The sequence below is a fragment of the Pseudopipra pipra genome, chromosome 21 (genome assembly GCF_036250125.1).
Source record: "Pseudopipra pipra isolate bDixPip1 chromosome 21, bDixPip1.hap1, whole genome shotgun sequence".
Lineage (NCBI taxonomy): Eukaryota > Metazoa > Chordata > Aves > Passeriformes > Pipridae > Pseudopipra > Pseudopipra pipra.
In genome coordinates this window covers 10,971,256-10,983,987 of record NC_087569.1, presented here as the reverse complement: position 1 = coordinate 10,983,987, position 12,732 = coordinate 10,971,256, and the positions used below count along the sequence as shown (strand labels likewise).

The following is a 12,732-nucleotide window of genomic DNA, read 5'->3' as shown; positions in this document are numbered from 1 at the left end:
CTTCAGGGCTGTAAAACACTGAATATGGTGATGCTGTCAGTTGTTGAATTCTTTACAACAGGCACCCAACAGCCGTGGTGCTGAATCCATGCCCTCAGTGCAGCTGGATGCAGACAAGGACAGGTCTCCCCAGGCTTTGTGGCCCCACCTGCAGTGTGTGGGGTCTGTGCTGGGGCTGCAGGGGTCCAGGGGGCACAGGGAGCACGGAGAGCCCGGGCTCTGCTCTGCTGCAGGGTTTGGGGCTCTGCCTGCTCTGGCTTTGGGTGGGTAAGGGCATCCCCTGGCCTGCCCCTCAGGGCTGTGTGACAGGGTGTGCTCCCTCCAGGGTGAGGAGAGGAGGGCACAGTCCTGTAGGTTCTTCAAGCATTAATAGATATTAATAGAATTCCTTCTATTTCATCATTGTTTAACTTCCCAAGACTTAAGAGAACCACATCTGATTTATGCCTCCAATTACTTTTTCCTTTTTGTATATAAGCATTAAAAAAGCCTCGGTAAAATGTGTGTATTTTTGTAGCAGGAAAGCATTTCTGTCATACTTTTTCAAAGCAAATCACAGAAATATTAAATGGGGAAGGAGAGAGGTAGTTGTTTGGTTTTTATAGTTGGGGTTTGTTTGTTTTGAGCTGAATAAGTCTGAAAATACTAGATAAAAACTGCAGATCAAATGAAAAGACTCCGTAAGCATCCTCCAGATTGTTCCTCAAAAAACCACTCAACTGACAACAGTACAACAGGAAAATGTTCTTAATTAATGTCTTCAGTTAAAAGAAATGCATTGTGGATCTCTTAGATATGTTATTAAATCTGCATTGTTTAGATAATAGGATGGGGACAGACACTGGTGCTGAGTGCTGTGTCAAATTTGTCAGGGCCTGCTCTAATTCTAGTGCACTTGCTGGATTTCACAGCTATTTGTCTGGGTACTGGGGTAATTTGGAGGGTTGAGTGAAGCCAGATGACTGTAATGAACTCACTTTGTGTCTTTGACTCATTCTGGAAAAAAAAAGATGCTATTTATGGGGTATTTTGTATTGTTAAGACTTCTGTTCCTCCTGTCTCTCAAACTTTCTCTGGGCTGCTGCCTTTGCACCATCACCAGTAATTACATCAAATTAATTCAGCATAATTGAGTTAATTATTAGCACTGGGGGTTATCAACATGACTTCAATTGAACCAAAGCTTTTATCCCACTTTTCCTGAGGTTTCACCAAATGTAAACAAATCTGAATCATGGGTGAAACTTAAGGCAGCTCCCTTTCCATCCAGTGTTTTTGCCACTCAGAACTGTCCTGCCTCACTCCTTCTCTCAGAGGGGTGTTGATAAACGAGCTGCAAAGGGAAAAGAATACTCTGGCATTCTGTGTCAGTGTCCAATGCTTTAGAAACAAAGGAAATATTTTAATCATCCCAGAGCCAGAAATGTAGAGTAATCATGAATAAAAATTCATATGTAGAGAGGATGTTGAACCTCATTTAGCTGACATACATCAGAAAGAATTAAGACCTAGGTTCCAAGGGTTCTGAGGGTGATTTTCTGAACAGGGGTGCAATTGTGATCACTGTAAGATACAGTCAGCAGCACGATTCCTGGTGTGAGGGGGTAGTTTGAGAACCGGAAGGTTCCTGTTCCCAGCTCTGCTGCTGTGTGACTTTGCACAAGCTGCGTCATTTTCTGGAGCACAGTTTCTTTTCTCAGATATTTTTTCTCTTGGAAACCAAAAGCCCTGGATTGTCTCTTTCTGCTTGTGCTGCGCTTTTTTTTTATCTCTTACAGCAAGAGTTCTGAGCTGGACACTGGGATCAAGAGGGAATATGGTTTGAACTTAACTCTATAGACAATAAAAGAAACTTTTTCCCCCTTAACTTCATCTCAGCTGGAGCTACAAATTAGTTTAGGTCCTCGGTAGAGTTGGTGTGTTGTGTCTAATCCATTAAAAGCAAGCCCTGTACTGCCAAAAACAAAGGTTCTGCAGAGTTCTGGAGGTGTGTGTAGATTTGCAGTAGGTTGCTGGGGTTGCCAGCCAGACTTTTCCTTTGTTTTTCTTATGAAAAAGATGTCTTCTCTCTCTTTAAGCTAGACTAGGCCATGGAGAGTGGCAGTGAAGTTTTTGGGCAAACTTGAGCTATGGCTTTAAGAGCTCAGACCTGTCCCTGAGACATGGCCCATGAGCTGTTGGTATGGAAACAATCCCTGCTTAGGGAGCTGGGCCAGTTACAATCCCCCTAAGAGGCTAAAGGCTCCCAGGCTTACATGGCCTGTAATACTGCTGCTATAAACTTGCTCCCAGGAACAACATGGATCTTGCTCAAGAGTGGTGGGTCAGATTCATCCCTGGTTTAATGTTGTAAACCACAGACAGGGTTTATGCCAGGGAAGAGGTTGGCTCAGATTACTGTTATGACTGAGACTGAAGGATTGGGAGATGGTAAATTTTAGCAGGTGTGGATTTGGAATAATGAGACAGCAAGTTGTTCCTGATGCTGCTGTGAAGGATAATGGGAATTGTCAGGAGAAAAAAGTAGAGAAGTTTGGATTGCACCTAAAGGAGGGAGATTTCTATCCTCCCACTAGTGAGCATGCTCCAAAGAATATTACTCTAATTAGTCTGAACATGCCTATTAATTACCCAGAACAGGGTAATCTGGCCTCAGTGTGGGCAGTGTGTTCCCTCACTGGTGTTGGGTTGCAGGAGCCTGTGTTTTATGTGCAGTTTGATGTATTGCATGTCTGTGCTGTGTGATACCAAACCAGGGTGTAAGGGAAGACATCTGCCCTGTGGCTTTGGTTAATTTATACAAGTGGTCATTATGGCCAGCTCCAGCAATCTTTGCCATCCTCAAGTTTTACCAATTACAGCTTCATATTTGCAGGGAGACAACTGGTGAGTGTTGAATAGCATTAGGCCTGATTCTGATGCTGTAGAAGTGTCCAAGCAGTGGTGATTCCTTGTTAACAAACAGATCTTTGGGATATGTCATTAGCCAGTTCTTAATCCCCTGTGTGCTCTATGAATGTTGTGGAAAGCAAACTCTATACTGCAGGGCTGTGCCCCCAGACTGTGCTGCCCTGGCACTGTCACCTGACACTGCTCCTGCCTCATGCATCCAGCAAAGCATAAAGGGGGAAGAACAGAAATAGAAGTGAGCAGAACAGGACTGGCTATCATCACTCAGGCAATGGGACTTTGCAGATCATATTTAGAAAGGACAGAATCCACAACAATGACCGGCCACAGCTCGTCAGAAGCGATCACATCAAACCAGCAGCTCGTAATAAAAGCCCAGCGTGCCGGAGAGACGTGGTTGTGGGGAAGTGACTGCAGCATTGTCCGTGCTCACCCACACACGAGGGGGCTGAGCTGCAGGGCAGGCCTGGCCCAGGGCTGTGCAGAGGCTCCAGTGGCTGTGCCGGGTGGGAGGACGGGGCTGCTTGGCCGGGGGCAGCAGAGCCCATCGCGCCAGACGCTCCGTGACCTACTGGGGAATGAGGGAACAGGAGGCAGAGCCACAGGGAGGGCTGGCTGTGCTCAGGGCAGTCAGAGCCTGCACTCACAGGCCTGTACTGCATTTACCAGCTGGGAACCTGGGAAACCTGGAAGGGAGGAAAGAGTAAGAATCCTTCTGGGTAGCAGCAGTTCACTTGGGTGTTCCTGGGCTGATGTCAAAACATGAACCAGGATGTTTTGTGGTTAAAGAGGTTTCAAGAGGCTTCCAATTTTGGTCTTATTTTGGTGGTTTGATTATTACTTTCCTGGGATCATGAAGTCTGACTAGGATAGGAAATCCTAAAGTCCTGGGTTAGGCTTCTAGTGAAATACTTCGAAGTAATAAAACACATCTCCAGCCTGTGTAGGGAGGAAGAGAGGGAAGAGGGAGCCAACCTGTGAATAGCAACAGCTCAGGTAACTCTGGCAGTCCTTTAATTAACGCTTCCAGTCTCTGGAGCCCAGCTTAGGTGGCTGTTTAACTAGTCTGGAGGGATTAGGACTCTAACTGTTGAACTGTGGGGAATTGCTTGAAAAACAGTCACAATAGCAGAGAAAAGAAATGAAATGAGAGCAGTGGCATGGTAGCATCTCTGCATCACTGAGGTTCAGCTGTGCACAGGGTCAATTGCCAAGCTGCTAATGCAGAGTGAAGATTAATTGGCTTTGGTCAGCCTTTGCTTCACTATCTGAATATCATTATCAGGAATGTAAATGATTATGCAATGCAGAGAAATGCCACAATAGTCTCAGTGTCTCCTTTTATACTTGTCTCTTTTTGAACAGGGCTTTATCTAAATGCAAATGTGATTTCAGCCTTCTGATTAGGACATTATACAGTCATCCATTCCAGAAAAGCACAATTAGCGGATTATTTTATTTCTGACTCAACAGTTCTTGGTTTAGATAGTTTGTTTGTTGTGCTGTGCATGATATTTAAGTTATCAGAAGGAGATTTACATTATTAGTCAGGATTATAGCCAGATTTTGTGAGGTCGAGGGTTTTTACTTGGCAGATAAAAATGGTAACATTTGTGGGATTCAAGGGGCGATGTTTTTAGAACAAAAGGCAACAGTACAGATTTTTACAGTGCTTCATTGTGTCAAGCAAGGGGCAAATTACGGCAGTAACTGTGCAAATTCTCCCGTGCTTTGGGATGTACAAGGGCAGAGTGGAGCCTTACCTGTTGTCAGGGTCTAGTCTCTGTTGTGGGGAGCTCATGCAGGGCCCCAGTATCCTAGAACTGGGGCAGGTCATGAGATCATTTCTTATTAAACAGCCATTTTACCAAAATAGCCATCAATTTTCTGTGTGCTGTGGTATGATATCGCCAGGAGTGAAATGACATTCTCAGCAAAACATAGATCTTTGGTGATAAACTTCCCCAGGAAGCTTGTCCATTTCACAGCATTTGGAGCATTTTTGGAGCTGAGAATCTGTCAGAACTCAGGGTTTATTTTTTTCAATTTGAGTATGGGAGTCTCATGCAGTTTAGGTTTGATAATAGACGAGGTGAAAATTTCCATCTTCAAATCTGTTAGAAAGTCCAGTACTTATGGGAAGGTGAAGGATTTTTTTCCCCCCAAAATTCATCGTTGCAAGTGTATTTGTCAGGTGATGTGGATTCAACAGCTCATCATTTTCCTGTGAAAAATTACTGCAGTGGAAAATTCCCAGTTATCTATAGTGAAACAACATTTTCAATTCCATTGATCAGTTTAATCTTTCCATATTCATATGTTTCCGTGCCTGGCTCACTGCTCTCTCCCAGAGCTGCTTTTCTTTCTGCTGGGCCAAGCTGTCCTGGGCAGTCCCAGCACATGAGGGATCTCTGCATTTGTGACAGGAAATCTATTGGACCACTTAGGTTTAATTAGAGCACAGTGACATATGAGGAGTCTACACATCAAAGCCTAGAAACAAGTCCACAAATTGGCTCTAGTGCCAAAGTGTATTTTGGGATCTGTATTGAATTTTGGGGTGTTTCACTGCATTTAGTGGGAATGTGTGAAATGCAGGGTCAGGTTCTTAGGGTCGGTGGGACTATAGCCATTCTTACCAGCTAAGCATCTAGCCCAGAAAACCTGTGTGTAAAGTCACATTGAGGTTCAGGTCAACTCGAATCCAGCTGTATATTCCAGATTTCTGTGTTGGATGATAAACACCCTGTTCCCATAGGAACTCCCTGTGCAAGTAGCTGGTTGAACCCTGTGCCCAGTCCTAATTTGCACTGGGGTCAGAGTTGAATGTGGACCCGAGGCATCTTTTAAGCTGCCAGAGTGGAGTGAGGGCTTAACTCAGCCCCAGGTGCACGGGTGGGCTGTGGGTTCTGCTCACTTGGAGCTCTCCTTCCATGCTGTAAGTCCTGGTTGGTGATGGTAATGCCCTGAGCTTCCACAAGGGATCTCTTCACCTCCTGTCTCTAATGTGCACGTGGCTTTGTCATTTCAAGCAGCAGGACTTACCACTGGGGCAATTTTCTCCTTCCATAAATGCTTTTCATTTAAAAAAAGAGTGGATTTTGATGTTTCTCATATATTTTATTTATTTTAGGCAAGCTTAATTTGAGATATAGTATCCAGATCCCAACTTTTTCTACACTCCAGATTATGGAATGGGTCTATTTTTGTCTTATTGTTATTAATCTACATTATTTTCAAATACCCACTTTAAAGGTCCCTCCCAACCCAAACCATTCCATGATTGCATTTCTATTTTCAAACTAGGACACAGACTTGGAATCATCCTAGCTAATTTAGGCTTGTAACTGCAGAATCTAGTTTTGCTGCTCCTTCTGTGTTTGATGGAGAGAAGGGCAGGGATTAATTCAGTCTCTGTGTTATGAGTCACATTTTGGAGTTGCTTATCTTTCTGCTGCTTGGAGGGGAATGCAGGGATCTCTGCTGACTACTGGGTGTGTAATCACCTCCTGTACTTGAATGCCAAAGTGAAATGAATCCAAACCAAAAATGCATGGAGCTGACACCCAGCATAGGTTTCACTGCAGAGAGAAAATTATATTTCAGAGAAAAAAACATGGGGAGAAAACAAGAGATGAACATGTTAAAGCCTGGGGGTATCTCGATCTGTATTCTAAGCTGAACTTTTTAGCTAAAGCCACAATTAGCACATCCTGTGTGCTTGGAAAGTGAGGGAGCATCAAAGTAGGCAGACTGAAGCCATTTTGAAAAGTCAGCTCTTGGTCTGTATTTCTCAATTTTTGTAGTATCTTTCTGTCCTACATATGGGGCTTTTTTTAGAACAGTATCCAATTCCTGTAGTGTGTGAAGCCAAATGGCTTTTATTAAACAAATAAGGAAAAACAGAACTGGAATCAAACAAGCAGAATGAGAAGATTGCAGCAGCAGCAGCATCATAGAGCCAACTTATTGCCCTCAGGATGGAAGATTGGTTTGCTAATTGTTCATGAAAGCTAATGGAAACCGTATTTAGGCTGTGAATAATTCTCAGGAGGGATCATTGTGGAGTCTTACCTCATTCCTCACACTTTCCTGGTAGAACATCTCAAGTGTTCCAAAGCAGACACACCTCCCGAAGCTCCAGGTGCAGAGTGGTGGTCAGGTGTAGGTCCCAGAGCAAGGTGGGATGAGGGAGCTTTGCTGGCACATCACTCACCTCTCAGGGGCTGCTGCACACGGGTTCTTTGGCAAAGGGCTTTGGTTATTCAGGGTGTTGCTAAATGGATTTTGAGAAGGCACAAATGAACTGCACAGGGGTGCTCAGATGTGACTGCTGGGGGTCTGTGCCAGGAGCAAAGCGACCTCCTCGAGGCACATTGCATTTACTGAGAATACAGGTTACAGTGGTACATATCCCATTGCAATGGGTATTTATAGGGGCATAATGAGGAGATTTTATCCACTGCAACAAGATCTGGTCTGTGCAAATATACAGCCCAGGCATGTGATAGCTGTGGTGTTCTACTCTGAAATAAATTTGGCTGAAGAACTTAAATTACTTAAGAAAAAGGAAAAAAATGTTCCAAATAATGAGTAAGTATCATAACAGGTACTAAAATAATGCCACACACCTACTTCATTATTCAGTTGCTTATTTATTATCTTTATTCTTAAAAGTAATGATATAAAATGCTTTTTTCCAAATGTTAATTTAGTTCTCTGCAGATGGCAACCATCTGTTAAATGACAAGGCATTTACAGTCTTTGATTAGCACTTTATAGAGCTTGGATGAACTTATTGTTACAATATTTAAGTATAGTTATGGAGGTGAAACTTGGTAGATTTGTTCTTTTCCTGTTGCTGTGACCAAAAAAACGGAAAATTTCAAACCTGACAATGTTTTTGCCTGTCTTCTCCTTTACTTATCTATGTTATTTCAAGCTGAAGCCTTGACATTCTTTACAGAAGGACAATAATAGGAAATATTGTTAAATTCCAGCACCATTTGTAGCAATTATGAGCGTTCTCATTCTGGAAAGTCACCATGTGGGTGAACTCTTAGGGATGCTCAAGGAAAGCATTTGAAGGACTCAAAGGATCCTGGAAACTTCCTGTGGGCTGTCACACAGCTCTGTGTGCCTGCAGAAAATTACAGGGGGGTCTGTTTGTAAAATGCTGGGATAGATGTTACTGTTCCCATCACAGGTGGTCTGAGTGCAGGAGCTCCACTCTGTGTTTAATCCCTTGGGCAGTGACAACCAACCCCCCTCAAAGGCTTCTGCGAGTCCCGCTGCTGGTCCTCGATCCCCCGGCCCTGTTTTCGCCGTTTAATGTTATTTACGCTGTCCCCGCGTGCCTTTGATGCCTCCCTGAGGTGCTGTGTCTGTCCCGCAGCCCAGGATGCCGCCGCTGCCGGGCGCCGAGCGGGTGCGGAGCGCGGTGCAGCTCTACCGGTACCTGCTGCGCTGCTGCCGCCGCCTGCCCGAGGGGAGCGTCCGCCAGCACTACCGGCACACCGTCCGGCAGGTCAGTCACGGGCTGGGGGTTCTCCTGCTCCTTGCACCAACCTTGTAGGGCTTGACAAAAATAAACCCGACTATTCTTTTGTAAGCTTGAGACATGAGTGGATTTCAAGGGTTATAGTGGGAGTATGTGAAGGAGCATTACTTTGTTTGCTACTTCTGAAACCTTCTATTTTTATTGGCTTTCATCTCTAATTCTTTTGTTAGTCAAGAGGATGAACAATCATTCCTTACTCCATAAACTCATCTTTTAGGGCCAAACTTACTGGTTCCTTGTCAGTCATTTTTTAATATATATATATATATATATCTCCTTCCCCTCTGGCTGGGTAAATCTCATCTGACTGTTCATATTCCATACTTCATATGGAAGTGATTTCATGCCTTTGATTGTACCTGTTGTCCCATGTCTCTCCAGTTTTAACCTACCAGACAATTTCAGTTTTTGTTGATGATGTATGAAAAGAGTAAAATACTTCACATGAAATTCCATATGACCAGATTTGCTATGGAATAGCATGGCTAGGTGCTACAATGTGTATCTTTACCTTTCCAGACCAGCAGTTTATTTAGCATCAAATATTTTTCTGAGATTTAAAAGCAATCCTTATTTTGACAACTGTTGTGTTGCTTGGTCCCTGTGACACTTGGAATGTTGCAGAGTTTCAAAGTTCATGCTGATGAAGATGACCCTGAGCGAATCCAGCAGATCATTAAAAGAGCCATTGAAGATGCTGACTGGGTGATGAATAAAGTAAGTGCCTCAGATTGTCTGTGTTTTGGTTTCTCCCAGTTCAAAACAAGAAGAAAACGTTGGAAAGTGAGTTCTGAACAGGCAATTTTTGTGTTAACCTGGGATGCTAATAGGGATCTGTGATTGTGACAGCTCTTGTTTAAAAAAATCTCTTCATCAATATAAACTAAAGATTGTTTTTTTCAGAACAAATAACAATTTAAGTTGGTCCCTGTGTCAGTCTTTGTTTCCATGAAGAATTCTATTAAATTTCAGCAATGGTGGCTTGTATAACCCTATTATAGGAGGAAAAAACCCCCAAATACAGCATTTTGAAAGCCATAAATTGATATGCAGCATCTGCCTTCCTAACAGATTCACTCCTCATAGGCACTTTGTATGAACTTCCAGAACTGTTGTTGTTTTTTCTCAGATCTTGCCTGTGGCTGCAGAGGTCAGGGGCAAAGCTGTGGTGCTGGGCTCCCCTGTGCCATAATTCTCACCCAGTGGATCTGCCCCTGTGCTGTCACAGCACTGGAAGATGCCACTCAGGCTGGCTTGTCAGATAAAAGAATGAGGATTGTTTATGTTAGACAGCTGAGAGTCTCCTGTGCTTCCTGGGATTTGAGTCTGGCTGGGGAGTGTGATATGTTAACATTGAGTATAGGAAACAAGTCAAAAGTTCAGCTTCCTCTAGATATCTATTGATTTTAATTTACCAAGTGACTGTTAAGTCCTTCTCTCTGCCAGTCCATGAAATCCAAATGAGAATTGTTACAGGAGCAAGCAGAGATTAGTCACAGATTATGAAATTATAGCAGTAGCCAAATCCCAGCAGTAACAGCCTAGTCAATAACTGCCTGAATCTGATTTTATTCTCCTGCAATTAGAATTGTAGGCTCATTCTGAAAGAAAGAGAATAGGCTCATTCTGCTTCAGCCACAGAGGCTATAGTCTGGTTCTGGGGAGAACTGGTAATGGACTGGTGTGAGAGGAGGGGCACACTCACAGTGCCTGCCAAGGAGCATTGTTTTATACTGCAGAGAGAAAACCTGTCAAATTTCAATCTAACTTAAAGGAGACGAAGGTAAATTTATGTGGATCATGAAGAGAGTTGTAAATCTTTGTCAGCATGAACTGTTACTTAGTTATGTGCTTTTTCCCACAAAAAAATTTTGGTTTGTTATTTTTTTTTTCAGTATGAAAAACAGAAGAAGAGGAAGGATGAAGACAAGGACACTGGTAAACATCCTTAGAGGACTTGCAGTCAAGCCCAGTGCTGTATTAGAATTATTGCCTGAAGTTTTCTCTTAGATACTACAAATGCAGTAATTTATATCTCACTGGAATGTCATGAAGCTAAATTAATATTTCTGAAGCTATTTAAGTGTGTAAATGAAAAGGCACAGTCGAGGTTAAAACTCTTGCCTTGTATAATCACAAATTTTAAGTTAAAGCCCAAACTTGTCTAAGCTTTGAGTAACTTCCTCCATTGTATGTTAGGCCTGGATCAACCCTGGCAGTGTGTGAGGCACATTTTGCAGGTTCTTTGGTGACAAGGCTCCCCTGCATCAGCCACTGTGGGTTTTGGTGGCTGAGCAGTTCAGCTGTGTGTGTGTGACACTGATGGCACTGTCACTCTGAGAGGTCACATCATCCTCTCTGGGGACCAGAGGTGTGTTCACAGTGAAGAGAGGTATGACCAGAGCACAGGGCTGGGTTTGATCCAACAGCAAACTCAAAAGCCTGGGCTGCCGAGGGGAGAACATGCCACGAGAACTTTCACCCCTTCTGAAGGCTGAACCACAGTAATTTCCACTTGCCTGTCCATGCTATGGCCACATCTTCCCTCTGCTCTGGGGGCTGTTGGACTGCTGGCTGTCTCAGTAAAGTCAGGGGCTGTCACTGCTCTCTGAGCTGCCACGGGAACAGCCCCTGCTGGGTCGGGAACAGCCCCTGAAGGGTCAGGAACATCCCCTGCTCTGTCGGGAACAGCCCCTGAAGGGTCAGGAACATCCCCTGCTCTGTCGGGAACAGCCCCTGCTCCCCCGGGTTCGTGCTCGGGGCAGTCACTGCCCGTGCGATGCTGTACAGCTCAGAGGCCTGCACGGCTCTTTGCAACACAGAATAAATGTCCTTTCAAAATGGGAGTCCCTGTGCGTTTCAAAGGCCGTCTCTCCGCTGCCAGGTGTGTTTTGGGGTGAGAGCCCGGTACCCCGGGCGGAGCTCGGGCCGGTCCCGCCGCAGTGCCACGCTCCGCTGCAGTTCCGCGCTCCGCCGGCGGGTGGCGGTGTCCGCACGGCTCTGCCGCTGGTTCGTCCTTCGGCCGGCAGCAAACAGGTAAATGCGGCTCAGGCAGCGCAGCAGAGCCTGAGGAGCGCTGTATCAGAAATGGGGCTGCAAGGGAACGTTTGTGTTGTATCAAAAAACCCTTTGTCTCTGCTAGCACTAAACCCCCCTCTCCAAGAGTTCCTGTCCTCTTATTCTTCCCTCTGCCATCACCACTATTGTTCCTCTCTCTGCTCCCACTTCTTTCACATCACCTTATACACTCTTAACTGTTATTGTCCTTGTCCTCAATTCTGTTCTCATCTTGTCTCTCTACCCCACTTATTTCTTCTCTTCAAATCCTTTTCTGTCAAGTGCATCAGAACATACTCAGGTGTTATGCTGGGGCCGGCCTTCTGCATTTCAGGTAAAGCAGGAAGGTTTCTGCTGAGTTTCTCAGCAGAGCAGGTGTTTATGTTAGGAAAGCCTCTTAAGTAACTTTTTTTGAAAGTGCAGTCATTTTAGTTTAAACTTTAAAAATAATTTGGTGCAAGGTAGAACACAGAAAGCTTCAACCTTGGCAAGGCACAGAGAGCTTGCCCGACAAGGAATATCCAGTATGATACTGAACACTAATAAAAAAGCTCCAGCATTTTTGATAGCAGCTGTCTGAGTGTGCTGCCTCTGATCAGAACAGCACACAGGTGACCCCTGCTGTACTCCAGGTCTGTGCTGTGGGTTTGGTCTGTAGCTTGGAGATGCATTGAACTTTGTATCACTGCAACAGTGAAAATTACAGCCTTAGTGGGATTAGCAGTGTATGGAAACATGGCAGTTTCCTGAACTTTAAATGTAGAGTGCTCAGCAACCCTCTATGGCTTTAATTGCCTGAGTTTTGGTAGTGTGAGACGTAATATTTTGTTCAGTTACAAAATAGGATAATTGCATGTGTTTAAATCACTCTTACATGCTTGTTATTTAATTTATGGCTAGTTCAAGAGGGAAAGCACCAAGGAGCTAGAAGATGCAACTGGGACATGTCTGCAGCTCCAAATGTCCGAGGTGCCAGCTGAGAACATCAGACCAAAGGTATGATAGAAGAACTGGTATGGGAGGACCAGGATCTGGGAATTTTAGGTTTTGGAAAGTGGTGGAGCTTTCAGTTTCGGTAGGGCACAGAGGAGGGACATGGTTGGTGAGCAGGAGACATCATGACTAAATATTTTGATAGGAGTGATTCAGCTGGAGGGCATGAGGATATGTCTGAGGGATTTTTGTTGGGGGTTTTTTCGTACAAA

At 44.4% G+C, this 12,732-nt stretch overlaps 1 protein-coding gene across 5 annotated transcripts in view; it reads left to right on the top strand.

The window, feature by feature from the left end:
* The window catches only part of LYRM9 (LYR motif containing 9), a 29,751-nt gene extending 17,244 nt beyond the window's left edge, over positions 1-12,507 (top strand). For 4 of the 5 annotated variants that reach the window (XM_064678166.1, XM_064678161.1, XM_064678162.1 and 1 more), the window contains exons 3-5: positions 8,306-8,437; positions 9,095-9,187; positions 10,366-11,311. In XM_064678166.1, coding sequence (XP_064534236.1) covers positions 8,312-8,437; positions 9,095-9,187; positions 10,366-10,422 — 276 coding nt within the window. In that variant the 5' untranslated portion in view covers positions 8,306-8,311 and the 3' untranslated portion in view covers positions 10,423-11,311. Of the gene's footprint in view, positions 1-8,305; positions 8,438-9,094; positions 9,188-10,365; positions 11,312-12,427 lie in introns of those variants that run through there. The other variant, XM_064678167.1, reaches the window with a different exon arrangement.
* The last annotated feature ends 225 nt before the right edge of the window (positions 12,508-12,732 follow it).